The 25,851-nt window shown below is 35.5% G+C and overlaps 1 protein-coding gene across 6 annotated transcripts in view; it reads right to left on the bottom strand.

Moving 5' to 3' along the window:
* DPP10 (dipeptidyl peptidase like 10) overlaps window positions 1-25,851 on the bottom strand; it is a 1,540,096-nt gene that overhangs the window by 293,216 nt on the left and 1,221,029 nt on the right. For all 6 annotated transcript variants that reach the window (XM_072757585.1, XM_072757584.1, XM_026015550.2 and 3 more), the window contains one exon: window positions 4,399-4,493. In XM_072757585.1, coding sequence (XP_072613686.1) covers window positions 4,399-4,493 — 95 coding nt within the window. The remainder of the gene's footprint in view (window positions 1-4,398; window positions 4,494-25,851) is intronic.

Genomic DNA, 25,851 nt, shown 5'->3' on the forward strand with positions numbered 1-25,851 from the left:
ACCCCCGACTGAGAATCACTAGTCTAAATAAAGAAACTGTATTGTGCACACAGGAACTGGGTAAATGTGCAGTTCCTGTGACTTCACTGGCCAATCAATATTGGTCACACTACTGATGTCATTACTACGGAGATACCAACACATACTGCCAAAGTCGGATCTTAAAAAAAATAACAAAGTCTCCATAATTATAGCCAACATGTAAAGTCACTTGTCCAGTCAGAACTTTCTAATAACGTTTTGTAAGTTCATTTTTTGAGTTTTTATTTAAATTCCAGTTAGTTAACATACAGTGTATTATTAGTTTCAGGTATAGAATTTATTGATTCATCACTTACATGCAATACCCAGTGCTCATCACAAGTGCCCTTCTTATCTTTATTTCAAATTTTAAGGGATGAAATAAGAGGTGAAATTTTGAGTGCCTTTATCCAATAAGTATTTATTGGTACCACAGAATTTTTTCCATAGGGCACCTATTTCCTTAAACATGAATCAGAAAATAAGTTCCTTGATTGATTTCATGGTGGGAAAAAAAAAAAAAAAAAAAAGAGTTGGATCCATTCCCCGCACCCACACATACACAGTGGCAGAACAAAGAAAAAATAAATAAATAAATAAATAAATAAATAAATAAATAAATAAATAAATATAAACATTACAGTGGCATGCAAACCTACAAATGCTATCTCTATGCCTAAGTCAATAAATTCTCCCTGGTTCTAATCAAATCTACTATCTAAGAATGGCCTACAAAAAGACAATTGGGCCGCCAAAATGTGTAGCTAACATTTCTTTGGAATCATTCTGCCGCCAAATATGAATTTCTTCCCTCTGTTCTGGGCTATTTTTATAGCATGTTTTTAAAAGCTTGTAGATTTTCAGAATCAAAAAGATGTAAGAGTCTTACCCATCAGTCACCCATTTCCATATTAGTGCATTAGATACATGTTTCTAATTTCCTTCTAATTTCAAAAAGTGATTCGATAGAACTGTTTATGGCTTCTGGTGTTTTCTGCTCAGACCACTGGTGATTTTCAATTTACTGACAGCAGAAAGAGTACATACAGCTAATACTTATGAAACATTTCCTCATTATGTCACTGTGAATGAGCTTTTGTTTGAAATAGTTCTGGCTTTAAGAGATAACATTTTCAAACACTTAGAAATGATTAAGAGCAGTTTTGGGGCTAAACCACTTCTTTTGCATAACTCCTCTTCAAAAAGTTATATACCCTTCAATTTCCTCCTTCATTAGAAATCCACCTATCTTCAATCCAAAAGAAGCCTTAAGACAATTATTTCAGGAAAACGATTTACTTTTGTTTTATTTTTGACAGCCATGCCCAATATTACTGTTAATCATAGAGTCTGTTAACCATGATTATATAGCTAAAAGTACCCACTATTCATATTTAAAATGATTTTAAGAGGAGAAATGACAATGTGGTGTTATCTTAATTATTAAAATAAACTGTTACATTTTAGAAAAATATGTCCCACTAAATAATAGGCTATTCTGTTATCACACTTCTATCAATAAATAGTTTATTTTCTTAATTGATTTGGCACTTTTATTACACAGCTTTTATAGTGATTTAGCCAATTAACTAGGATTCTAATTAAAATATTGATAATTGCTCAATGAAAAAAATTGCAGTATGAATAAAATCCTTATGCTCTGGTAAGAGATTTTTTCAAGCAGAGTGGCCTTGGAGAGAAAGCAAATCCAGATTTTAGCCTAGCATGAGCTTTGAAAATACAACTATATTTAAGTATGCTATCTTGGAGTGGGGGGGAAATGATTAAATGAGTTCCTCTGTAGAGATGTGGAATCATGGTATTTGTATTGTTTATTTTTACAGATTTTTAAAAAGATTTTATTTATTCATGAGAGACCAGAGAAAGAAAGGCAGAGACACAGGCAGAGGGAGAAGCAGGCTTCAGGCAGGGAGCCCAATGCGGGGCTCCACCCGAGACTTCAGGATCACGCCCTGAGCCAAAGGCAGACGCTCAACTATGAACCACCCAGGCATCCCTATGTTTTACAGTTTAAAGTTAACTGGTTGCAAATATATACCACACTCCAATCCCTTATCCATGCATCCCACTACCCCCAGTGAATTCTGATACCTCTAGGACTTATAAATTGTTTAATTATCTGTGTTGTGAGATAAATGTCTTTAGGGAAACTATGAATCTTAAAAGATCAGTAAATTAGAATATTTGCTAAATATGACTCTGTGGTAATTAAGAGTCATTGCCTACATAGAAGAGAGTAGAAATAGACCTCTGAAGGATTTAAAAAGATTAAACACACAGGCACAAAGATAAAATGGTATTAACAGCACATGAATAAGATGAGCTGGAGGTGGTATGAGATAGCAACAAAACCACTGGGATAATGGACTAAAGCCACAAGGTTTTATTTGTTTTTGTTTATTTTTTGATGTATCATAGAGTGTAAGAAAGCAAGGAATAAATGTTGAAAAAAAAACATAATCTGTGTTTACGGTTTTTTTATAATGAAGACTCCATTAAACTGTAAAAAAGTGAATGATCAGCAAGAAATAGTCACATAGCTGAATATTCAGGTACTGAGTGTCCAAATCCAACTTAAAATCCTTGGCCATTGAAGGCCTATACTACACCTCAAAAATGATACTTTATGATTAAAAAAAAACATACAAAATAAGAAATGTATTTTGTTTCTTCCCCAAAACTAATTTTATTGAAAATCAATTCATATTGACTTTAATGGGCAAATCATTAGCATATCCTCTCCTCATTACCAATTCCTGCTTTCTGCCTTCTGTCCTACTGAGGGCTTTTTTTCCATTCATTTCAACATCTCTTGATGATTCCTTAGCCTTTTCTCCAATACCTCAAAGGACCATCTAATTAAGAAACAAAAGGGCAGCATAGGTGGCTCAGAGGTTTAGCGCCTGCCTTCCGCCCAGGTCATGATCCTGGAGTCTAAGAATTGAGTCTCGGATCAAGTCCCACATCAGGCTCCCTGCATGGAGCCTGCTTCTCCCTCTGCCTGTGTCTCTGCCTCTCTCTCTCTGTGTCTCTCATTAATAAATACATAAAATCTTAAAAAAATAATTAAGAAACAATATATACTGTTCTATACTACTTATTAAGCTTTTTCAATAGAATTAGTATTATCTGCCCCAAGGAAATCCAAATTTTTAGAAAGTGAGCAATATGGCTTCTATATTCTCAACATTCTACAAGGGCCATCAAGAGTTGCATTCAGGGTAGCTATTTTTCTAATATCTATGAATTAACCAATTAGTTTAAAAACAAAATGTCCTTATTGTGTCAGTTGCTGCCCTAATTACTAAAATGCATCAGCTGTTTGGTTTAATTTAGACTAATAGATATATAACTATAAAAGCATTTCCTGATATCAATGACCATTTTTTCTTAATATATAAAACCACCAAACAACAGAAGTTTCCATTCTATCTCTTTCACCTAACCAGCCATTTTATAATAAACATGAAGTCTAGAAGCCTATTCCAAATGTAGAAGTAGAAATAAAAAAAAAAAAGTAGCTGATGATTTGCTCACTGATTTAATTTGCATGGAAGATCCTCTTAGGCCTTGGAGTATGTTTTCTCTGTGTCATAGGAAATTATTTAATAGGCAATATATTGAACCTTTCATTATATAAAACCATGAGTGAATAAACTGTGCACTATTTTCCCGTGGTGTTTGACAGCTAAAGTTTGAATATCTGCAAAAGTTAATTCATTAATACTTGCCCTGTAGATAATCATAGTTAAATCCAAACTTAAGAAGCCTGAATTTACATGAAAGACAAAATTCATATTCTCTTGTAAGAACAAATAAATATATTCTATTACTTAAACATTGTCAGGCTAACCAGTGAAATGATGATAGAAGCCTATGTTATAAAACTAAAATTCATCAAATCAGCAGAAGGCCAGTTTTAGAAAGCCTGCCTTCTGATTGATCCAGAAAACTACAACAAAGTTGGAAGTCAAAAAGAATGAAAAATAAAGAGTAAGAAAAAAATTGTGGTAACTTGTGTTAGTTTTTTTTTTTTTAATCTTGACATTCATATGAGTAACCTTACATAGGAAATACTGGAAAAAATTTCCATTGTAGTGATATTTTATTTTTGGAACTATTTATTCATTGACTAAAAAGGGGAGATATGAAGATAAATGGGGAGACATGAAGCAGATGGTCACATGGGCATTTCCTATTAATAGATGTACTGATTCTAATGATGTGCTGAACCCTAACTTTTTACCTGAAATGTGTTGCAGGTGCTGAAGCTGAAGAAGAAAAAAGTTATGAGCACCGAGAGAGCATTCTAAACAATACTGAAATGCATAAAGTAATTAATCTTTCATTACTTACAAAAGTTGTGTTTTCCAATAATAATGTGGTGGCATTTGTTTCTATATTCAGTTTAATGACATGTCCATTCTCGCTTTTATACACCACATCTGTATCTGCAACAACAAAGATATTAACAATTGACAAACAGATTGACTAGGTAATATAATAAACTATAAAGGAGAAAATGTGCATAATAAGCAGGCACATTAGAACAATCATTGTTAGCCTTTAATAACCTGAGCAAATTTTTGTACTTGGCTCACATTAATCTTCAACGATCAAGAAGCCTGGCTAGCACATGGTCTATTGTACAGTGAAGACAGGGTTAGTGAAAGGGCCACTCAGGTTTCTGGTTTAACAACTGAAAATTAATTAAAATATGGAAAATCTGCTGCCCACTGTGTGATGGAAAGAAGGGGCAAAGAAGTGCCTCCCATTTCCAAGGCACTGTTACTGAATCATGATCTAGTTAAATTGACAACAAGGGCTGCCAGTTTACCATAACTCCACACAATTCTGAGCTACTCCTACCAGACCATCCTCATGCAGACTTTTTGCTGTTTCCAGTCTTACCACTTCTCAATTCCTTTCCAACCTTCCTCCTTAGGAAATTTGTCCCTGATATTTTACCTGGCTTGTGTGATCACAGATCAAAATCTCTGAGACTGTTAGTTAGCATGCCATTGCTACCTCTCTGTCAACTTTAGGAAAATGATGTTTTTATTTTATTTTATTATTTTATTGTATCTTATTTGATTTTTGACGTCTTCATTTTAAATAATTGCATTGCTTCTGGCTAATTGTTGATTTTATATATATTTGAGTTCAATTCAGCCACATTTGTCAGCAAATTAAATCTTCTTAAGAATACCTCATGGAGGGAATCCCTGGGTGGCTCAGTGGTTTAGCGCCTGCCTTCGGCCCAGGACATGATCCTGGGGTTCTGGGATCGAGTCCCGCATTGAGCTCCCTGCGTGGAGCCTGCTTCTCTCTCTCTCTCTCTCTCTCTCTCATGAATAAATAAATAAATAAAATCTTATAAAAGAAAAAAAGAATACCTCATGGATTCCTGGGTGGCTCAGTCAGTTAAGCATCTGACTTTGGCTCAGGTCATGAACTCAGTGTCCTTGGATCTAGCCCTGAGTAGGGCTCCCTGCTCTGTGGGGAGTCTGCTTGTCTTTCTCCCTCTGCCTCTCCCCCCACTTGTGCTCACTCTTTCTCTCAAATAAATAAATAAAATCTTAAAAAAAAAGAATACCTCAGACTAAAAGTATCAACAGAAGGTAAAACTACCAGAGAGGATACTCGGGAGTTAAATATACATATATATTCATTTTCACATTCATCTAACTTAGAAAAAAATTAAACAAGCTAAATATTTATAGTAGATTCAATGTTCTCCTCCCTAAATGAATATAAAAGAAATATCCCAATCTTTGCTGAAAAATGCTATTTTATTTCTTTCCCCCTGAAGGTGCATAGATGATGACTTAGAAATTACCTAAATAAGCTAATTTAATATAATGACCTTTTTTTAAATTAATAATATGGGTGTAAGAGGATCTAAATATTTTCATCCTGAGGGACGCCTGGATGGCTCAGTGCTTGAGCACTTGCCTTGAGCTCAGGGAGTAATCCCAGGGTCTGGGATCGAGTCCCACATCGGACTCCCTGTATGGAGCCTGCTACTCCCTCTGCATGTCTCTGCCTCTCTCTCTCTCTCTCTCTCTCTCTCTCTCTCTGTGTGTGTGTGTGTGTCTCTCATGAATAAATAAGTAAATAATCTTTAAAAAAATAAATATTTTCAACCTGAATAAAAAAAATGAAAGAAATATGAATGTACCCCATGATAAGGAGGAGTTATTGCTTTTGGGTAGAAGAGAGATATGCCCAGTATGAAGACAAATAAATTCAATTATTTGTAAACATGATATAAATAATGTAATGCCCATGTAAAGAATTATACTGGCTGGAACATTAAGTAGTCATCAGTTTTTATCTTCTAACTTAAAGAAAATCTTTTGCTTCTTGGTCAAAGTAGTTGATCAATATATAATACATATTATATGCATATATATGTATTATATTACACATATGTGTATAAATTACACATATATACATAATTTTATACATCATACATATTATATATTACACATAGAAATACATATATATTACATATCACACATGTATGTGTGTGTGTTAAAGGGAAGATACCCAAATAAAAGAAGACTTGAGTGCTTTTTCTTGTTTTATGATAATCTTCTTTCCAGTTTTACTCAATTCTAACCTTTTGCATGATATTGCATCTCCCTAATCCTCTGTCCATTCTTGGAAGATAGGCAATGTTGAAGCAGTCTGGGTCCACTATCCACAATAAATGAAGTTAAACAAGATACAATTTTATCAGAATAAGCTTTTCTGATTTGTTCTCTAGTTATTTCAATATTACAAAAAGCTATATCTAGAAATTACTCTCCTATTAAAGTTATAGATGGCACAGGAAGCCAGTAGTTCTTGAGCTCAATAAGGACAATGACATGTTGGGTTGGGAAAAACAAACAGTGGTTTAAAAAAGGAGGAAAATAGACAAAAAAGATTTTCAAGTTACTATCTGAAGTGGACTATATGGGCAGAAAGGCAGTTGTATGTGATATTTAAAATAAGGCCCTCTATCACCTTCTGAACTGAATCAGCTATAAATAAACTAGGTTCTCCTATCATTAACTTTACCTGTTGTCTATTCTAGAGATGTAAAACAAATCTGAGCTCTACACAAAGAATAAATACTTATTTTGATTTATATTTCTTTCCTCTTCTCCCTTTCTTTCCTATCCTGTACTTCTGATCACAGCTCAATAGCAACACTGGTCACCTGTGTTACTCATTTGGTTTTGCCAGCTAATTCTGGTCTTCTGTCTTTGAGCTCTCAATTACTGTTGCTTGAAAAAATGAGTATGATCTCAATCAAGACTCAATCAAGATTCAATCAATCAAGACTTCTGTTATTTTTCTTCATATTCTCAGTTCTGGATCACTTCTAGATACTAAAGGAAACTGCCATCATTGATTAGCAAGAAGAGCCAAAGAGCATGTCTTAACAAGTCATCCTTGTAATATTTTCACTATAAATTAAGAGAAAAAGGACTTTACCCCTTCTACTGCACAGTGAAGGAAAATAAAGCCAAAAGCCATCAATGAGTGGTTCTTCTGCTAAGGGGGAAGCATATCGTAGAATGTCAAACAGGGGGCAGCCTTGGTGGCTCAGCGGTTTAGTGCCGCCTTCAGCCCAGGGCGTGATCCTGGAGACCTAGGATCGGTTCCCACGTCAGCCTCCCTGCATGGAGCCTGTTTCTCTCTCTGCCTGTGTCTCTGCCTCTCTTTGTCTCTCATGAATAAATAAATAAAATCTTGAAAAAAAAGAAGAATCTCAAACAGGGATGAAGTCTGTGGACTTAGGGAGGAAGAAGAGCTCAGAGAGCATCTGCAGTATGTATGATGGTTCATCTTTAATGGTAAGGATGAGTAACACATGGCCCCACAGTCTCACAGTAAGAGGAAACTCTAAGCCAATGATGGATTGAATCAGATTTAGAAAGAGGGTAATTAACTTTTGTTTTCCTTAGACCCAAAGTAGAAGGAAGCAAAGCTTATTTGAGAAGATAAAAACTATGTTTAATATTTTAAAAGTAAATCTTGCTGAATTATTTAGACTTGAAAAAATGTACAGAGATTTGGGATTTATAAATACCTTTAGATCTGCACATTTGCAAATTTTCCTATTAGATTCCTAATGCTGAATTAGAAGAAGAAACGTTTTTAATTCAAGTGTAACTCCGTAGCTTAAAATTTAATACAGATTTCTGCATGAATTATTTTAAAAGCATCTAATATCTGCCTTTATTAATTCTGTTTAATTTTATTTTCTGGTCTTTAAAATGTGGTCTTCTGGGTCTCATATTTATCCTACTTTACTGTTTGATTTACAATCACTAGTGGAATCTACCATTTTGATACTCCTGTTACTGCATTAATAAATTACTTTCTGGAACTATATTTCAAAATTTTCATGTCATATTTTGCTTAATATTAGGTAATGAAATACTAGTGAATAAGTGCAATGAATAAAGTACATTAACCCAGGAAGATTAAGGTAGGTATACTTGAAATATTCTTAAAACACAATATTAGGCATGTCTACACAGTACTTTGATTAAATAATCTTTCTTCCTTTTCAGCTCATTGAAAGTTAAGAGTCAATTATCCTGAACACATATTTGATTCAGTTAGTTTTTTGAAATGAAAAGGTGTAACAAGACAGAATCACCATCTATCCTCTCCATCCTGAGCTCCAAGAAAGTATGTTTAGTATCTGTCTCCCTAAATTATTATTATCACTGTAATTTCTGTCTACCCCCCCTTTTCCTTAATGTGTCTAAAGAAAGCGAAAACATAGTAGTATGTTTTAGGTTAAGATCACTCAGGTAAATGTGATCTTTTATTTTCTACCTCTTCAATACAAAGCAGATAAGTAAAGCACTTCACAGAACAGTTCAATTCTCAAATTGCTAATGAAATTAGCCTCTACATCCACCTCAAATGTCAGGACCAAGAATCAAAGCAGCCTACATCCACAATATTTTATTTTGAGTTACTACTAATTCTTGCCCATGAAAATAAGTGTAAAGATATACAAACAATGTTTTCAGGAACTTAACGAAAATTAATTTACCTGAGTAATAGGCTCTTGAAATGGAGCAAATTTCTTAATTATCAAGCACCTCTTTCCTTAATGCTAACTTCAAGATGCCTGCCTCTCTGTCCACCAATCCTAAGCTACTACATCATGAGATGTGCCCAACTCCAAACTCATTCTCATATTGAAAGACTGTCTTCACCACTCAATCCCAGATCCCTAGCCCTACACTTACCTCCCCACACCCACCCAACCAGCTCCTGTTTCTAGACATTCTAAGACTGTCAAAATATCCTCCACAACTGCAGTAGATAATAAACTCAGCTCCGATTAACAGGTTATACTTAGGGTTAACAACAGACAAAATTCACCTCCCATGCATGTCCATATAAAGACATTGTTTTTCTGCTGATAACAGAAAATCTGATAATGTAAGTATGCATTCAATTTTGACATGATAATTTGCTTTGGATATTTGCTTTGGATAGTTCAAAACAAAATATACCATCTATCTATAAAGAGAGTTTTCAAAAATTGAAAAAAAAAAAGCTTGGCAAATAAATTATTTGGGAGATGTTAATTCAAATGCGACCTTCATTTTAAAAAAATCTGTTTTTAAAAAATCTGTTTTTGATATCTAAAATGAAAACTCCACAGCATCTGATACAGTTTTAACTCATAAGCAATAAACTGAACAAAATTTAAAACCAGTGAAATAATATCATGAAATGATTATCACAGGAAAAACTAAAATGCTTTTTGAAAGAATTTGTTAAATATCAAGTTAAGATTTAATCATCAAACATTCAAGGGCCAGTCTGGAATATTGAGGTAATCATCTCTGAAACGCAGCAGATCCCTCATTCATCTCTCCTGATGAACTGCTCACAAGCGTACAAAACTGTCCTCACTTTTTGAAGAGCCCCAAGCCTGTCATGTATTTACCTGTGAAAACCAAGGACATCTGAATGGCTTCACTATCCTGTCAACCTCAAAAACACATCCTATACTTATTCCTTTTTCTCCAGACTTCTAGAATGAGGTAATCTTTCTCTTTTGTAGCCAAACCACTATGCTCTGAACTCTTGAATATCTTTAATATCTGGTACCTCTTGCCAGCTACTAGTGCTTTTCATAGTGTATATATTTATTTTCAATATTAATAATAGTAACAATAATATAATAATGATGATGACGATGATAATCAGCTCCATTCAGCTCTTTTGCTCTCTCCCAGGATTTTTGTCTCCCTTCACAGGAACCTTCAATAAACCCTCTACATAATGTTTCTGTGTCATTCTGTGTGTCTTCCTTACATACTATTCTTAGTATTTCCCGGCACTATAGCTGTGTCCTCACTCTACTGAACTTGCAAACTTCCAACATTACCACCGGCCTGCAAAAATCAAGTCCAATATGCTCTTCCTCCAACCTTTCTTCCCACCTCCCTTGATTTTACAGTGTGTGATAATGATTAACTACACAAAGATTTTAAAATCATCTTTTCTGACTTTGAACCATCGCTTTGCCCTGGAATTATTTCCTCAAAATTTGAGTACGTCCTAACTTCCTTCCTTGCTTACAAAACAGACATCCTTCCAAGCTCAGCTCTGAGCTTTATTTATTTAATTTCCAATTGCTATTCTCTGAGTGATCCTTTCTAATCAGACTTTCCTATATTGATTCTTAAACTTTCAACTCAGGTTCTGATCCCACCCAGATGTCAGTTTTGTATTTTCAGTTCTATGCTAGATCACATAAATATCTTGCAGGTATATAAAAGTCAGTGGACTAAAACTACACTCCTTATATTTATGGATATACCCTCCCTCAAAGTTCCATATAGATTATCTCTTCACTTCCTATATTAATATTTTTCTTTACAACCTTTTGCTTCGGAGATTGTTTTAATTTTTTCCATTCTCTCTAAGCCTCCAATTTATACTAATTACATAGTCTTACACATTCTAAACAACATTTTGCATTTCGTCATATGCACCAAAAAGACTCATTGTTTGCTATTAATAAATTATGAAATGAAAGACTGGCACTCAGGTTACCCACTACTTGGCGTCAACATATATTTATTTACATAGTTATTATCACCCGACAACCTAAAGTAGCCCAGATCATCTGTTGTTTACACTTGTTCACATATTTTATACATCACCCTCATTCTATTTTGTTTATGATACTCACTGCCCAAGTCCTGCCCAGATTCTGTGTCTTTTTCTAAGCACCGTTAACCCAACACATCTAAAGTCCTCATTCAATCTCTTTTCTGAACTTCATGTTAGTCATTTAACACTTAATCATATACTTCATTAAAAAAGTACTGTCTATTTTTATTTAGTTTTGATGTGTTGTTTTGGGTTTTCAATTACTTTCTAAACTCAAGAAATATCATCATGTTCCTTTGAGAACTGAGACTATTCACACCCACACATCTTACTATCTATATTAACATGAGTTTACCATCAACTGTCTGCATTAATATAACTTTAATATGTCAGGAAATTCTTACCAGGAAGACGAGGTTGCAAATCATTTCATCTCCCCAGTTCCCCATGGAACTTTTTCAAAAACCCATTTACTTGAAAAATAGACTGTTCAACCAGTGCCCACTAAAGTAAGTATCTCTTTCTTACAACAATACATAGTTCAGCCAAATTACTGTTTAATATTTGAGATCCTCTTCCAAACTCTCACTGCGTTGAATTTATCAATCCTAAATTCTTACCATACACACTCACCCAATTCCAATCAACATTGCTAGTGAGAGATCTGTCAAAACAGATTCCCCCTGGGATGCCTGGGTGACTCAGCAGTTGAGCATCTGCCTTTGGCTCAAGGCATGATTCTGGTTCGGGGATCAAATCCCACATCGGGCTCCCTGTGAGGAGCCTGTTTCTCCCTCTGCCTGTGTCTCTCTCTGTCTCTCTCTCAGGAAAAAATAAATAAATAAAATCTTAAAAAAAAAAAACAGATCCCCAAAACCACATACACACCCTCCTTTCCATGTGCTACTCACTCACTGTCAAGACCTTGATCTCCTCTACCAAAGTCAGCAACAGACTCACTTGTTTTTTGATGAATTTCTTGGTGGCGATCGGGGGATAGAACCAGCATTTCACTTTGAAACTTCTATTTTATATAATATATATTTGCATGATATGTATAGTGTATATCCCATTGAAGGATCTCAAGAAATATTTTTCTCTGCTACAAGACTAAATCTTTTCATTATCTTTCATATTTCTTTTTTTTCACTGTTACAACTTTATTTAGAAATGTATTAACACCACTGACAAAGACTCCCTCCTTGACCAAAATTCAGCCAGACTCCTCTGAGTGCTCTTCTTGACTAGTCCTTGACGACCTTGGTCTACCTTTAGCACAAATCCTACCAAGTCATTTTGGTAAGAATACCTTCACCATTAATGTCTAATCAAATTCCTCATCACCCCCCACACACACACACCTTGAAATCTAAGTGCTTGGCCATGTATTTAAAGAGAATCCTCCTAAATAAATAAATAAATAAATAAATAAATAAATAAACAAACAAATGAACAAACAAACCAACAAATAAGGAGAATCCTCTTAGGCCAGTTTAGTAAAAATTCCTTACTCTCAATAGGTCCTCTTAGTAAATTTTCTTTTCTTTTCTTTTTTCTTTTTTTATTTTTTAGTAAATTTTCCCTACTACCCTCTCACTCTGCTCTTTGACAATAAATCTCCAGTTTATTTGTGGTATTTAGAGTTCAGTTCAGTCTCTCCCCATGTTGCCATAGTCTTACCTCTATTATAATAGTCATGAATAAAGCCCTCCTTACTATTTTAACAAGTGTCAGTATTTTTATTTGACATTACCTTGGAAATCTAAACTTAGGAAACCTACTTTAATAATATTCTGGCATTAAATTTAAATTATATATTATGTATTCTAAAATAATATGTTATTAATATTAAATTAACAAATTTAATGTAATTTAAATTATATATAAGAATATATACATATCAATAAATAAACTTTATACATACTGTTGATCTGTGAACAACCCCAGGTTTGAACTACACAGGTCCAGTCATATGCAGATGCTTTTCAATAACATTATCAACATATTTTATCTTCCTTCATGATGTTCTTTTTTTTTTTTAATTTTTATTTATTTATGATAGTCACACAGAGAGAGAGAGAGGCAGAGACACAGGCAGAGGGAGAAGCAGGCTCCATGCACCGGGAGCCCGACATGGGATTCGATCCCAGGTCTCCAGGATCGCGCCCTGGGCCAAAGGCAGGCGCCAAACTGCTGCGCCACCTAGGGATCCCTTTCATGATGTTCTTAAAAAACATTTTGTTTTCTTTAGCTTACTTTATTGTATGTATTTTTTTATTATACATACTTTATTATATGTATTTATAATACATATAAAATAGAAAATAAGTGCTAGTTGACAATTTATGTTATTGGTATGGTTTCCAGTCAATACTAGGTATTAGTAGCTAAGTTCTTAGGGAGTCAAATATTATATGTACATTTTTGATTGTGTGGAGGGTCAGCACCTCTAACCTACATGTTGTTCAAGGAGATACACACACACACACACACACACACAGTAGGTTTAGTATGCCAGACTGAGTAAGGGACAGGCAGGGCTAGGCAAGGAGAGATAGGTAGGGGGCCATGGAATCAGGCTCACAAAAATCCCAAAAATGTGGAGATGAAAGGAAACCAGAAATAAACAAACTGAGCACCATGTCCCAAGTGCCAGAAATGGGGTCTTGTTATAACAGCTACTTGTGACCAACAAATAATTACAGGATCCTAAAAAGGAAGTAAGACATTGAAGGTGCTATCATTAGTTCTTACTCAATGGTGATATCAATAGAGATGTTAAAAGGATTTAGGTTCCTTGGTTCTCTTTCAATAAAAGACCAAACTTACAAGCCCTCAGTGGCTACCCTGTCAAGATGCCTCTCACTCCTGAGAGCTTTCTCCGTATCCTTGCTAAAAAACTTCTGTCTCTTTACTCAATCTCCTTTGTACTGGAGATTAATTCTTTGACTCCATGAGACAAGAATCTGCTCTCCCGCTTCAAGACCGGTGGTGCACAATCTCTAGCTATGGCTGTGGACCAAACCTGGGCTCACCAAATTTGGCCCACAACCACATTTGTTTGTGTGTCTGCTTATCTTTGTCTTTGGATGCTTTCACACTATCATTATAGATCTGAATAGCTGCAACAGACCAAATGGCTGACAAAGTCTGAAATATTTACTCTGGTCCCTTAAAGACAAAGTTTGCTGGCCTCTGTGTTAGACTATTAATTGTTTGCCTCCTTCAAAGAACATACTTTTTACTCAATGTATTTATAAATGTTAATTTAGTTACTTATCATTGCAATGTCACAAGAAGAATGTTCTTCAGACCCTCCAAATATCTATATATTCTGAAGAGTTTTGTTTTGTTTTGTTTTCCAACCTGGCAGGAGAAATATATTTGCCTTAAAATGGTTGGAATCCTTGGTAACTAGGATAAACTCAGGTGTACAAAACAAATGCATTTTCCTAAAAAGTAATCAGAATAAAGGCCATCTTTATTTAAAAGTCATCATAATTGTAAGCAATCATTATTAATTCATATGAAAGTGTCAATCCTATAAATGGCACTTCCTGTAATAAAAAGCCCTTTCTGGGCTCAATAATGGAGCAGTTGATGGCCACTCAGCTAAATTATGTCTTTTTGATTTGTAGCTAAAATGTGAATAGCAGCAATTTTCTGATGATCATTTCATTCTTTAGATTATTTGTAAAAAAATTCACACAAGAGGAAAATAAAACACCCCTCTCTAGAATTTCAAATATTTCTTGTCACCAGAAGGTTTGTTTGCATAACAGCAGCAAAGTACCACATTGTAAGTGGTTCTTAACTTTCTTCAGTTAAAACCTACAGGAGTTTACCAAAAGCTTTCTTTAACTTCAGACTCCTATAATCAAAGATCTGCTTGAATGGTCGTCTACTGATGCCAGAAGGCAAAAGGAAGACATACACAGATTAAAATCTTCTCTTCACTGAGTATCTCATGCAAAAGGAACATAAAAGTTGCATGTGTTCCATAATCCTAAAGATCTAAAATTCTACTGCAGTTGATATGGAAAACAAAGACATAATACAAATTATTAAATTTCCTTACTACCTACAGCCCACTGACAAGTCCTTGAAACAGGCAGAGTGATCTTTCTCTAGAGACTCAGCTTCTTGATGTTAATACTTTGCTAAGATCTAAATGCAATCTTATCTGGACTCCCAGGACCCTGTACATCTACTTTAACATATAAAAATCTCTTTGGAAACTTTTTTTATCTCTAACCCCCAAGATACATGTTGGCAATCACCTCCCAAGCCTATGACCCACTGATATATATCTAAAGAGTCTCAAGACTCAGGTTTTATTAGATAGTAATAAATAACCTTTACCAACAATAGGACCCTCACCCCCCAAGGTCCTGGAAACGTTGCTTCCAAAATTCCTTAGAGACTTACATTATCCCTTACCCCCTCCCAACTTGAAAGTATATAATGGGCCACTCCTCATGATCCCAATGCAGTTCTCTCTGCCCACAGATCCTATTCTCATTCTTTAATAAAATCACCTTTTTTTTTTTTTTTTTTTTTTTTTTTTTTTTTTTTGCACCAGAGAGAGAGATCTGGTGCAAAATTCACCAGAATTTTTCTTGGCCATTAGCTTTGAATCCTAATGTCTAACATCTTTCCTACATCAATCACAGTGATACTTGCAGAGAACAGAGCTCATTTTAAAGTAACCCCTAAACCGCAAAATATACAGGAAAAAGAAAAAAAGAGACTGAGCAAGCACCTAAAGCACTGTTCTGTCCTTTAATTTTGCTTTTGTTTGAGCCACTATCAACCTTTTTTTTTTCTCATTCTGAAGATTAAACTGGGCTGATCTCAGTCTCCTACTGTACTTTTAGAGGAGGAGCCATCAATCCTATACAAAGTGAGAGTTTCTTATATCAGGGTTCTACTCCTGTAAAGTGCCTCTCTGTTTGTAAAAATACCATCTGACCTTCACCACACTGCGTTAGTGATTTGTCTGTTGCTGTGAGTAATAAACTCTTTATCTCTGATGCAAAGGCCTCATGTTTTATATACAGGTTAATTTGCAAAGAGGGCAAACCTCAGGTCCTTGCATTCACTTAAAAGCTCTTATCTCTCATTTCTAAACATCCTCCCATTTTCTCTCAAGGTTTTAATTTTAATATTAATTTCTACATCACTAATAAAATAGCCTCAAAATGCATAGTGAAATTTTATTAATGTAATCATAAATAATCTTTCATCAAACTTGCAAATTAAAAACTCAAAATGAACACTAATTCTACACATCCAATTTATGCTCTCATACTGCGACACCGACTACCATTTAAAGCTCTGAATCACACCAGTTAAACATCTATCTGTGCAGATTTAGTCACCTATCACTTAGCTATTTTGGTATCCCCTTTGGATCCTTCCTGGCCGGTCCATGCACTTACGTCAATTTCCATTAACTACTGACATTGTCCCAAAGACAAACATGTTTACTCTCTAATATCTTTGATAAGGCTATGACCTTCTTCTCAAGATGCAAAGCTCTGCCATGGTTCTTTCTGTTGAATGGCCATACAATTTTATTCTTTGTGCCTATTCTGGGCCAGCTTATTTTGGACAGATTTTGTTATCCCATGGAAATGTTTTCCTGTCATGTTGAATATCAGCACGTTCAAAATGGCAAAAGACAAAGACAGATGGTGATTTTACTTATGTGTGGAATCTAGAAAACAAAACAAATGACTAAGCAAATAAACAAAGAGCAGAATCAGACCTATAAATAGAACAAACTGGTGGCTGACAGTGAGGGATGGGCAAAATTGGCAAAGGGGAAGAGGAGGAGTTAAGGCTTCAGTTATGAAACAAATAAGTCACAGTAATAAGATACAGTATAGGAAACATAGCCAACATTGGAATAGTGTTGTAGGTGACAGATGGTAGCTACACATGTGGTGAGCATAGCATAAGGTATAGAGAAGTTGAATCACTATGTTGAATATGGAAACTAATGTAACATGTGTGTCAATTGCACTCAAATTAAAAAAAAAAAGGAAAACAAAAAAGACATGAGGTCAAAGCCAGTAACCTGTGGCATCTTTATGATTGTAAAGTATTATACATTCACCACTGAAAACTGGTATAGGGCAAATATATCAAGGAAAATAACTGAAATGTTAATGTATTTCCTCATAAAATACACAGTTGAGGTCTCATTGTATATCAGTTTGCATCATTTTTTTCTCTTAAAATTGAAGATTAGGTATTATATCCCACTATTAATAATTCTCCATTAGCTATTTCAAATGCCTAACATTTTTCAGCCCAAATGATACTTTAGAAAGAAAAATAAATTGAAACATGATAATTGGTAATATCAAAGAGGAAAAGTGGCAATATTTAGAATGTAGGAAAAAAGGAAATGTAGATAAGATAGCCCTGAATTTAGTTTCATAAAGTAGCACTGAGGAATTTTGTTGTCTGGCAAACTAATTCACACATCTGAACAACAGATGCTATGGCTCTTCAAACGCATAATGGCATACCTTTATCAATTTCTGCATTTTTCAATTAAATCTCTAGAGACTAAAATTGATCACTGCACTCCAAGAAGCATATAATTGAACCATAAGGTAAGACTTCATTAAATAGAAAATTGACTTAGTTGAATAAGATAGAAGCATTGCATTGATTTAAACAAAAACAACATTGAAAGACGTGACAAAAAGAATAATTTGAAATTCACATACTCAAAGACAGCCAGACCCTGGAATGAATAACAGAAATGGAAATGTTAAATATATTAAAATGTATATAAGATAATTATCAACATCAGAAAACTATAGTTAGTCCTATGGTTAAGTTTAGTGGAAATGGGGCACTAACTTTGGGCAGCAGGTTTTTGTTTTGAGTTTGGATTAAGTCACTTCTCAAGCATTCTTAGGCCTTTCTTTTCTTTAACAGTGTTAAGGTTCATGAGAAAAACTCAGCTGATTAAAGAAAGATGCTCATTAAGTCCAAGTAGTAAAATGGTTTTAATCATATTTTGTCATATGCCAAGGATGTAACTTAGCCAACTATAAACAGCTATTACACAAATTGATGTTCTTAGGAAAAAATTGATCAGATAAGAATATTTGGATAAGTCACTGTTACTATTTTCTATTTCAGGGTAGGAGATGGGGACAATTAAAGGATTCTTTTTGTTTCTGGTATCAAAAGCCTCAACCTAAATGGATATAATAATAATTAAAAAAGGATTATACTGTACATTTGGCTTCAAGAATGACTTGATGCAGGAGCTCAAATGATGCCATCGGGGGCATGGATCTACTTTACTGAATTTTTTCAGATGGCTCCATTGAGATAGGTTTTCTCTTCACAATCAAAAGATGGCCATAACAACATGGAAAGCTTATAGCCTCTTACTTTCAAGCCCAACCGGAAAGATCAAAATTCTTTTTTCCAGGATTCTCAATTAGAGATTCATTGCTCTCATTGTTCTTGACTGGGTCAGATAGACCTTCTTGCCCTGGAAGTTAAGAATTTGCAATATATGAACAGGCACAGGACTAAATCCCATGTCCATTCATGCCAAGGGTTGAGTATTAATTTTTAAGAAAAAAATATTTTGTGGAGGTTAGAAAAGGGTCAAGTTTGGCCAAGTGATGCAGACAACAGATTGATTAGACAGTGTATGTGCTCTGTGAATGACTAATTTCACATATGAAGGATGTTGTTTAGAACAAAAACAATGCTTCTCCAAACCTATCATAAATTGGTGTTTTATTATATAGGAAAGTGAAGGAGAATTGATTGTGAGAGTGAATGAGAGTAGGTAGAGGGTGGTATTTGGCAGAAGCAGAATGGGTCCATAATAGGAACTATATCACAGTAATTGTTAAAATCCTGAGAAAAAAATTCAAGTTTGCTTGGGGTCCTGCCATATTCCCAAACCATGCTTCCCCTAGAAAAAAAAATGATTTTGCCTAAAATGACAGGACTTTTGTGGCTCATTGGGGAAGCTTGCCAGGAGGACTGTGTGCTTTTGCCAGGATGTGTAGTCAGAGATTTCATTCTACTGAGAGGGGGAAATCATGCTGGCAGCAGATCAGTCTGAGACTGCTGAGGGGATATATAGATGCACATCCTGGAAGAATTACAAATTTCCCTCAAAGTTTCAAGTCTCCTGTTGAGTTGTTAAGAGTTATCAGATTTGCCAAGGAACAGACTGAATTTACAAATGAGTCTTGCCAATAAGGATAAACTCTAAACATACTATTTAAAATGAATCACTTAGTATTATAACACTAACAGTATGTATTTTATTACCATGTTTATTTCCCTCAAACTACCCACATTAACCCTACTTATGATTATTGTGAACCAAGTCTCCCTTGCTAAATGCCATAGACAAGTTCAAAATCCACCCCTCCACCATGAATCCTTTCCAAACAATCAATATTTGTTATACATATACGTGTGTATACATACATATATATACCTGTATCATACATGGGCATATTTTATTTTATTTTTTTAATACATTTTTTTAAAATTTTTATTTATTTATGATAGTCACAGAGAGAGAGAGGCAGAGACACAGGCAGAGGGAGAAGCAGGCTCCATGCACTGGGAGCCCGACGTGGGACTCGATCCCGGGTCTCCAGGATCGTGCCCTGGGCCAAAGGCAGGCGCTAAACTGCTGCGCCACCCAGGGATCCCACATGGGCATATTTTAAATATGTAAACATTAATCATACAGATATACATTATCTAATTGCTTTATCAGTAATTTATATACATCACTTCTATAAAGGAGTCCTGAGAATAAAAAATAATATTAATAATAATTAACTCCAAAATATTCTGAAGAGCTGGGAGGAACCAAAGACGTCATCTTATCCAATTCTTTAATTTTATCCATGAAAAATTAAAGCCACAGAAAAATTTAAAAAAGTAAACATTTATTATGTCACAGTTTCCATGGGTTATTAAGTAAGGGACAGGCAGGGCTAGGGAGGGAGAGATAGGGTCATGGAATCAGGCTTACAAAATAAAAATGCCGAGATATAAGGAAACCAGAGATAAACAAACAAACCAGAACACCTTACCCTAGGTATGGGTAGAGAAGATATTTTTTATGACAGTCAGCCTATGACCAACAAAGAATAACCAGACCATTAAAGGAAGGAAAGGAAAAGGAAGCCATTAAAGATGGTATCACCAGTCCTTACTCAAACCAGGACATCACATAAATGATAAGGCCACAGGCACCGTGGTCAGTTTTATAAATAAAAAGGCTGTCCATGGGGACCCAAGGTGGCAACCCTGTCAGGACACTTCTCATTCCTGAGGGTTTTCTCTGTATTCTCATGTAATAAATTTATATTGCTTTACTCACTCTCCTTTGTCTGCGAGATTCATTCTTCAACTCCGTGAGACCAGAACCTAGTTCTTGGGCTACATTATGAGCTCAGGAATGTTTAGCTGGGCCCTCTGCTCAGGGTCTGACAAGGCAACAGTAAAGTATGAGCTGCTGGGAAAGCCACAGAAAAATCAGGGTGCTGAATAAGTAACTAAGACTCCTGGATTGGGATCCAAGTTCAGTCCAATTTCTATGACACTGGCTATCTCTTAAATAATGACAGATGCTTATACTGCTTCCTTAAGCTAGCCCTATAATCTGGATGTCCTTTTCCCTTTCCCCTTAGCTTTAAATTTCAAGAACCTCCTTCATGAAAGTAAGAGAGGCACTACCATGTCACAAGTCCTGGTGAGCAATACATTATAGCTATAAGTGTCTCCCTGCTACTGTTTCCAAGATGGATTCAGTTGACCCACAGTAGTCTGTTGAGGGAGCGCAAGGGTCATGGTGCTCCATCCATTCCTTGGGATAAACACATTGATGATAGAATTATTTTTTAAAGATTTTATTTATTTATTCATGAGAGACACAGAGAGAAAGGCAGAGACAGAGGCAGAGGGAGAAGCAGGCTCCATGCAGGAAGCCTGATGTGGGACTCAGTCCCGGTACTCTGGGATCACACCCTGAGCCAAAGACAGACACTCAACTGCTAAGCCACCCAGGGGTCCCAGATGATAGAATTATTAAGAAAAAAACATGAAGCATGAAGGTGCTTCAAGCCTGTTGGACAAGTCGTCCCACACTTTCTCTTCTAACTCTAATGCACAGGATGGTTCCCATTTCTCAGTTTAAGGAAGGTGCTCTGGGTTTTCTTAAATTCTCCACTCCTTGCCATCTCTCCAACTATGATTTTTTTTAATACTCAACATCATATTTAATTCAAGCCACCTGTTTGCACAGATGGCAGCTTGCTCACTTTTATGCAAAAGCTAAAGATCTAGGCCTGACAAAACATGAGTTAAATTGTCACTTTGCTTTGTTTCTCCAAGCTTCAAGTGAATTAAAGAATCAGAGAGAACAGATGTCTCTCCTTACACATTCTATTTCACCTTTTTTGTCTCCCATCGTCTTTTGGAAAACACAATATGAGATCCTTTGCACTGAACATTATGTTTCTGCTTTAAAAAGATGCACCTTTCTGTCCCTCTTCTTAATGTGACACTTACTGTCACATCATTAAGCAGATAAGAGCCACAATCTGCAGATCCTGCCTCACTTCACCTGTATTTTACCTTCATAACATTTGCTTTGGGCACAGCTGGAAGCATACACGTGATTGACTAGCAGATAACTGCGTTTGCAGATACGATACAGAAAATAAGCACTATTTTTTATCCTTATCAAAGTGTTCTGATATACCAAGTAACAAGATAATACACACAATGTTTCAACCTATGGTTAGACAAGCCACTCATTTATTTGTTAAGTGTTTACCATGTTTCTGAGGAATGTGAAGGAGGAGGAAAAAAACATCAAAAATCTTCAAATAAAGTTATGTGGTACATTAAAAAAAGAGCCACCGGGCAGCCCAGGTGGCTCAGCAGTTCAGTGCCTGCCTTCGGCCTAGGGCATGATCTTGGAGTCCCAGGATCGACTCCTGCATGGGGCTCCCTGCATGGAGCCTGCTCCTCCCTCTGCCTGTGTCTCTGCCTCTCTCTCTCTCTCTCTCTCTCTCTGAGACACTGAGAGATCTCTAAATCTCTCTAAAGAATAAATAAATAAAATCTTAAAAAAAAAGAGCCACCATTTATTACTGTCTGCCAGAGCGAAGGCGTTTCATTAGGCATTTATACTTATCTCATTTAATTCTTACAATAATGGTCCTTCTTACATAAGAGAAAATAAAGTTGAGCCTCAGGGAATTTAACTAACTGGCTAACACAACACAATTAAAAGAGTGGTAGAGCCAGAATGGTATCAGAGACAGATTTAACTACAATTTGATGATGATAGTTACAATAGCTTCTCTTGGGGATGCCACTTTCCTGGTCTCCATCCCCTTCTAGCACCCTGCCACACTCACCAGTCTGGGATGGTGTCCTGTCCTGACCTAGAGCAGAGAGAGAGGTAGGTCATTGAAGGGGCAACTCCTGAAAGTCCTTGCAATATTCCATTCTGGGAAACAACTGGGGTCTGAAGCTGGCAAATTCAGGAGCATATGCCTCCATGTCTATTTTGCAGGTGCATGCTCCTGCTCCTTTCGCTATCCCCAGGAAGAAATTCGGATAGAATCCTGTCCGAAACCGAGCTAACAGTGCCATAGCATCTGGGTGACTGGGGAGCTAGCCCCAGCTTGGCTGGTGCAGACCTACCACTGAAGCTCAGCTGGAAGAGTGTGATGACCTCTACAGTGCCAAAGACAGACCATGAGGCTGGAAAAAGATGACCAAGCCCTCCTGCTCTTATATGAGACTCCATGTGGTCATATGAAATATTTATATATGTGTTTTTATTTTAAAAATTTAATATGTTGTTTTCCAATTATTTCTGTGATAAAACACTCATAACACAATTTACAGTCTTAATGTTTTAAAGTGTACAGTTGAGTGGTATTAGGTACATTCATATTGTTGTGCAGCCATTACCACCATCTAGCTCCAGAACTCTTTTCATCTTCCCCAAACTACACCTGCTTAACAGTTACTCTTCAATATCCTCTTCCCGCAGCCACTGACAATCGCCATGCTATTTGCTGTTTATATATTCCAACTACTTCTATGTACCTCAGAGAAGTGGGATGGTACGGTATGTGTCACTTTGTGATTGGGTTACTTAGCACATCTTCAAGATTCACTCAAGTTGTAGCATAGGTCAGAACTTTCTTCCTTCTGAAAGATGAATAATATGCCACTGTATGTATATACAACATCTTGCTATCAATTCATCCATCAATGGAAACTTGAGTTGTTTCCATGATTTAGCTATTGTGAATAATACTGCTATAAACAGGGATGAACAAATATCTCTTTCAGTTTTGGGGAGATATACCCAAAGCGGGAATTTCAGGATCACATGGTAATTTTGTTCAATTTTTTGAGGGCACTCCACTCCGTAGGTGCCCTAACCACACTGTTTTCCACAGTGGCTATTCCATTTCACATTCCCACCAGTAATGTACAAAGATTCTTATTTCTCCACATCCTTGCCAACATTTGTCATTTTCTGTTTTGTTTGTTTAACAGTAACCATCCTATGATTGTGGTTTTGATTTGCATATTTCTGATGTCAATATTGTGCATCTTTTCATGTGTTTACAGTTAACTTACAGTATATCTTAGAAAAAAAATGTCTATTCAAGTCCTTCATCCATAATCCGGTTTTTGTTGTTTCAGAGTTTTAAGAGTTTTCTAAATGCGCTGGCTATTGATCCCTTATCAGATATATGATTTGCAAATATGTTCTCCTATCTTGTGGGCTGTGTTTCCACTCTGTTATTAGCACCTTTTGATGTGCAAATCTTTTTAATTTTCATGAAGTCTAATTTGCCAAATTTTAATTTTGATCATCAGAGCTATTGGTGTCATATCCAAGAAATCACTGCCAAATTCAATGTCATGGAGATTTTGTGCTATGCTTTCTTCAAAGATTTTTATACTTTTAAGTCTTCAATTTAGGTCATGGTTTCATTTTGAATAAATTTTTGTATATAGTGTTAGGTAAGGGTTCAATTTCAATATTTTTCATGTTGATATCCAGTTTTCCCAGTATAATTTGTAGATGAATGTCATTTCTCCATTGCAGGATCTTGTAAAAAATCATTGACCATATATGAGAGGGTTTATATCTATTCTATTCCATTGGCATTTATGTCTGTCTTTATGTCAGTACCACAGTGTTTTGATTACTATAGCTTTCTGTAAGTTATAAAATCAGGAAACGAGTCCTCCAACTTTGTTCCATTTTTTCAGGATTCTTTTGGCTATTTCAGAGTTCCTTGTGATTCCATATGAAATTTAGGATGGGTTTTTCTAATGTTGCAATAATACTGTTGGGATTTTGATGGAGATCGCATTGAATCTTTAGTAATCTGATATTAGCACAGTTACCCATGATCTCTTTTGCTTACTGTTTGGATAGAATATCTTTTGTCATACTTTCACTCTCAATTTATTTGTGTCATTGGATTGAAAGTGTGTCTCCTATACACAGCATATAGTTAGATCATTTTAATCCACTATGACAAAGGTAAGATTTTTACCTTTCTATTGGAGAGTTTAATGTATATATATTTACTGGTAATTTTAAGATATTGCTGATAATGAAAAACTGATTTCTGCCATCTTTCTATTTGTTTTCTATATGCCTTATAGGTATTTATTCTAATTTCCTGCATTAGTTTTCTTTTATGTTTATTTGATTTTTTAATGGTGAAATGTTTAAATACCTTTCTCATTTCCTTTGGGGTATATTCTGTAGCTATTTTCCTTACAGTTACCATAGGAAGTATACTTAACATCTTAAAGTTTATAACAGTCTAATTTGAATTTATACTAGCTTATCCTCAATAACATACAAATCTCTGTTCCTTTATAGGCCCATCCCCATCAATTCTAGTTGTGGATGTCACAAAATTACATCTTTATATATTGTGAATCCAAAAACATAAATTCTGTGTCTCTGTGGTTAAGTTCCAAAGAAGCTCAAACTCATACAGTCTCTGGTGTCTTTTATTCACTTTCTGCCTCCATGAGCTGAATCCTTTAGAGCCTGATTGAGAGGCAAGATGACCCTTATGACATCCTATGCTTTTTTCAAGTGAATTCATTGCTTTAGTTTTTAGAGCAGTCTGGTGCTAAGATTAAGACTGTTTAAAAAAAGAAAAGTTTCACTTAAACTTTCAGAAAAGTTGGGACACCCAGGTGGCTCAGCAGTTGAGTGTCTGCCTTCAGCTCAGGGCATGATCCTGGTGTCCTAGGATCGAGTCCCACATCAGGCTCCCTGCATGGAGTCGGCTTCTCTCTCTGCCTTCGTCTCTGCCTCTCTTGGTGTGTCGTTCATGAATAAATAAATAAATTCTTTGAAAACAAAATAAACTTCCAGAAAAGTCTAGGTGCCCTATTATAATTTTTAAAAATCCACTTTTCTTGTTATGGACATTCAGTAGCTAATAGAGCGGTGTATATTTATACTTGGTATTTCCCTTCTAAAATTATTTACCTGAGGTTACAAGGTATAAAGAATGTGAATAATGACAGGATTTAGCCATTCGTGGATTCAAGGACTTAATGTCATCTCAC

This window comes from Vulpes vulpes, chromosome 5, assembly GCF_048418805.1.
Source record: "Vulpes vulpes isolate BD-2025 chromosome 5, VulVul3, whole genome shotgun sequence".
In the NCBI taxonomy this organism is placed as follows: Eukaryota; Metazoa; Chordata; class Mammalia; order Carnivora; family Canidae; genus Vulpes; species Vulpes vulpes.